Source organism: Adelges cooleyi, unplaced genomic scaffold (assembly GCF_023614345.1).
Source record: "Adelges cooleyi isolate 19-005CV unplaced genomic scaffold, UGA_ACOO_1.1 ACOO_flye_CR_arks_rails_tigmint_CR_PRNA_167, whole genome shotgun sequence".
NCBI classification, from domain to species: Eukaryota; Metazoa; Arthropoda; class Insecta; order Hemiptera; family Adelgidae; genus Adelges; species Adelges cooleyi.
This window is the reverse complement of record NW_026095824.1, coordinates 1,455,559-1,460,168: the sequence shown is the minus strand read 5'-3', so window position 1 is coordinate 1,460,168 and position 4,610 is coordinate 1,455,559. Positions and strand designations below refer to the sequence as shown.

Here is a 4,610-nt window from a genome sequence, read left to right as displayed (position 1 = left end):
GGAAAATCGGACCTTCGGAATTAAGTATGCGATAATTATTATTGCAACGGCTACTTGTTTTTAATTTTCTCCGACATCCAACGCTTTTTTCTATGTGTCCTCGGTTTTTTTTTTCCATAAAAAACGCTCGTCCGTCCAATGGAAATGTTTAACGACCGTTCCTTCCGAAAGACCGTAAAATCTTATGTGTTGCTTAATCTTAAAATTATGCGTCGTGGTCGTCTTTGGAGGGAAAATGCGGCTTTAAAGAAATTATTTGAAATATTTTTACTCCCCTCCTCCACAAATGCATTCACACGCTGACCGTAGGGCGTGACCCAACCCAATAGTATCATTGCATTCGATAAACACAACAAGAGGCTTGTCAATCGTTCGGTTGTTTGTAAATTGTACTTATTTATCATACTTGCGCCTAGGTAATGTTTTGATACGAATTTTTTTCTCAACACGGTCGATTGAATATCTTTTTCTGTGCCTGTGTCTAAACCGACCGTTTGTTAATGTTGTTTCAGGCGATGAGATCTGTAACGTTCTACGTGCTTTGATAGCGATCAAAATTTCAAAGAGACCTACTCGTTCTGTACTCGAATCACACTCCAAGTATGTACACTGTATTTTGTGTTGTGTTTGAAAATTGTTTAATCGTTCCTCAACACTGGTGTTGAGTTTGTAGTAACCGTCGATTTGTCTGTTCCATTGACTGATTTTTCGTAGTAGTAGTGTTGTTGTTTCGCTTGCCGATATACGATGCCCGGGTCTACAGATTCTGTTAAAGACCTAAGGTAGGCGTCTACAATATTACCTACATTCTACTACTATAAGAATAATAGTCTTAGCTAGTTTTTAAAATTTAAGTGTTGTACATATGCCTGTCACGTAACATATTTAGTATTACTGAGCACTAATCAATTATAAGCATTATACACCCACTATTTTCAAGTTCCTTGTTTATTCCTTAAACGATTTTAAAATATTTCGCAGATTTTTATTTTTAACTGTTGTCTGTCACTATTTCATGTCGTTTGACTAATTCATCAAATTGGTTAAAGCTGTAGTATTTAATTTTTAAGCTATTAATACCAAAACTTCATATTATAAGTGTAATTGTAAATATTTATTATTTAAATTTGTAAACAGTAGTGGTAAATTATCGATTTTATTTGTCATACTGGAAACACACTCAATAAGGAAGGTATCAAATTTGTTTCGTAAAAGTACCAGAGGGCAGAGGTTATCCTGATGATGTTTATATAATATATATGAATAATAACAGGAGATTAAGCTTTGCTCAAATAGTTGTTATTGTTCTCATTCAAAATTAAATTTTTATCTGCTATATTAAATTCTATTTAAGCAAGTTCGGTATATTATTTATTATTTTAAATAAGCAATACCTAGTAAATATTCAAATATTAGCTCACTATTCATTATTTATTTATAAATAATTAATTAAAAATTAATTTTTTTTTGTTTTCGAGTGACTTCTATTTATAATTATTTAAGACTGGCACACTAGATTATGAAGTCATTTTTAATTGAATTAAAACTATTTTTTTTTCTATTGTAGATTATTATCATACAATTATTATTACTGAAGTTGGCTTTTCTACCTAAACTATAATGTAGTATATCATTGTTTATATTTTTATATTTAGAAATTTATGAATTCAAATTCATTTTTATACATATTTTTACATATTAATTAGTCAAATGTGTGATGTATATTTATTTATTCATATTACTGAACTTATATTATAATCTATTACATTGTTAATTTTTGTAGAATGAAAAAGCGTAGTTTGGCCGGTAATGTAGCTCTTGGCTGTTATGTGTTGGCTTTAGTATTTGTGTTCATTTCATTTTTCTCGACTAGTTGGTTGGTCAGCGATTCAAGAATCACAGGTATTTAGTTCTTAACAAAAAAAAAAAAAAATTTATTAAAAAAAAAATTATATTAATAATAATAGTTTATACCTAGGTGCTAAATTGGATAGTTTTGGATTATGGACACATTGTTTCCGATCGCTACCAGATCCTAATGATCCAGCAGAGCGGAGACATTTTGTTGGATGTCACTGGATTTTTGACCCCTTTACTAAGGGCTATGACGAAATAAAAGGATTTTTATTGCCATGTATGAATTATAAATAATTATATACTAATTACCTTGTACAGTTTTAATATGTTTCATTTATTATTTTATAGTTTACATTGTGGCATGTCAATTTTTTTATACAATTGCGTTCCTGGGGACCTTAGTGTCGGCTGTTGGTTCTCTTATGTTCCTCTTGTGTTGTACACCTGATGAGAAACGTTTCATAAAAATAACTTTTGCTCTAGGAGTAACATTAGTTGTTTCAGGTAAATATCACCATTATTTATATGATAAAAGCTATTAGGATCTAACAGTTAGATGTATACGTATATTTCAACGGCATCTGAGGCAAAACATACTGTTACATTTTTTTTGTAACCTACTTATTCAATTTTCATTAATAATACCTTGAATAAATGTAACGGTACAAGAGTTAAAAAATCTATAAACAACCACCTTATCTTTTAAGACAATATTTTCAAAAATGATAACAATATTTGTAATTGTATTCCTGTGTACTTTTTAATTTTTTTATTTTAGGCATATGTGCGGCACTTGCAGTGTTAATATTTGCTTTATTCGCTAACCGTCCTGGATGGATGCCGGGTCATGACAACAACTTCTTTGGTTGGGCTTTTGGAGTAGCTATCGCCAGTTTCTTTGCGTTACTCGCATCCGGAGCCTTCTATCTTGTAGAAACCAACATTCAAGTGAAAAAGAGAAAATATTTGAAAGAATCTCAAACTAAATTTGACATGGAAACCAAAACATAATTTGAGTACAATATTAATTTTCAAATATTCAATTTTGATGTGTATTACAATAATCAAAATACGACTGTTTTTGGTATCCGCAGTACAAACACAATCCTAAGCATACAACTGTTATAATCTGTAGAAAAAAAAAAATACAAACCGTAATGATTTTTAATTGTACACTTTAAAATCTCATATTCTATAATTGTGATAATATTAGACAACTACTATCATTATTATTATTATTATTATTATTATTACCACTGTAATTATTATTTTGGAACTCATTCCGTCCATTGTAACAAGTACTGTTAATGTAACTAAAGTATTAAGACAAATGTTATTCTTACAAAAATGGTTTCTGTAACCATGTATTCTAAATAATTTATACCATTTTGTGTTTAAGTTTTGTTTTAAAAAGCAATATAATGTGAATGCTACGATATATTATTACTATAGCTTTAATAAAATATACATAAGTATTTATGTCAACCACAGTGCATAGCTTACGCTATTTGTACATTAAGTTTTAAGAAAACAACCTTGTGACATCAGAATAAATCACTGTAAGGGATGAACACCATTATTATAATTTTATCTCTAATGATCTAATTTTCTCAAGAACTTAACTTAAATTGATTTTTCTTTTGAATTTTGTCCATCCTTTTTAGATTTAAACTTTTACACAATTATTTTAAGTTATAACCATTTCTATAAAAATATTCTTAATAAATCATTATTAATTAGTCGAGAACAAGTTAAGTTAATTTTTAAGTATGCCTATTTTATTTAAGTAAATAGCTTAACATGTCTGATCCTAGTATTGATGTATGGTTCATACAATATATTTTTTTTAAATAATTTATTTTATTTTAAATTAATTTACATTAACGAAATTAAAAATTATCTGTTAACTTCTCTTGATAAAATAAAACAAACTTTAGTTTTTATACAAATATCATCGAGTATCTGTTGTATTAAATTACATTTTGTTATTCTAGCTTTGTATGTATATTGTTATAAATTATATTTCTTATTGGATCTGATATTTATATACACAAAATTCCTTTATAACATTTTTATATTAAAATATGGAATCTCTTATTTATTTAAGCATGAAAATGTAAAATTATTTTTTAATTTAAACAGCAATACAGTTAATACATTTGTTGCTTATATTTTTGTATTTAATAACTATTGTAATAGTTTCTAGTTTATTTTTATTAATAAAATATTTACTCTAGAAATAAATAGCTTTAAAATATTTTTGCCTGAAATAATTTTCCATTTTAAATATAAACTGACACCAATGGTGGTAAAATACTATTTTTTGTTAATTTTTATTTTGTATAACTGATGGATAGGTACTTGTTATATTGAAAGATTTTTATGAACAAAACATATACACCCGAAATTAAAGTTTAATTGTATTTTATAAAATATTACAATAATCTGTGTTAATACATCAAGCAAACATTTTGTATTAAATTAATATTATAATGCTTATTTATTATAGAAAAATTATCTAGCCGGTTTGTTTTTATTTATAGGTGAAACAACCAGTGACCTTTATGAACTTAAAAAAAAAATATTTGTGTGTTTTCCTGATAAAATTAACCTTCAAAACTTCAAATATGATTTCATATTTCATATTAATAAAATATGTAATAACCACAGAAAATTACTAAATTGGCACAAGTATATCACTGCTAATGTATATACTGGTATTACGTACACAGTATCGTGCTGGTATAATTTGA

General features: G+C 27.1%; 1 protein-coding gene across 6 annotated transcripts; it reads left to right on the top strand.

The window, feature by feature from the left end:
* Positions 1-277: 277 nt before the first annotated feature.
* Positions 278-4,378, top strand: LOC126832934 (uncharacterized). Of its 6 annotated transcripts, none has more exons than XM_050563989.1 (7): positions 278-416; positions 513-600; positions 718-782; positions 1,784-1,902; positions 1,979-2,134; positions 2,206-2,361; positions 2,636-4,378. In XM_050563989.1, exons 3-7 carry the CDS (start codon positions 748-750, stop codon positions 2,866-2,868), a joined length of 699 nt encoding a protein of 232 aa, XP_050419946.1. In that variant the 5' UTR covers positions 278-416; positions 513-600; positions 718-747; the 3' UTR covers positions 2,869-4,378. The 6 variants fall into 6 exon arrangements, with proteins under 6 accessions (XP_050419946.1, XP_050419945.1, XP_050419944.1 ...); XM_050563988.1 differs by having other exon boundaries at positions 715-782; XM_050563987.1 differs by having other exon boundaries at positions 674-782.
* The last annotated feature ends 232 nt before the right edge of the window (positions 4,379-4,610 follow it).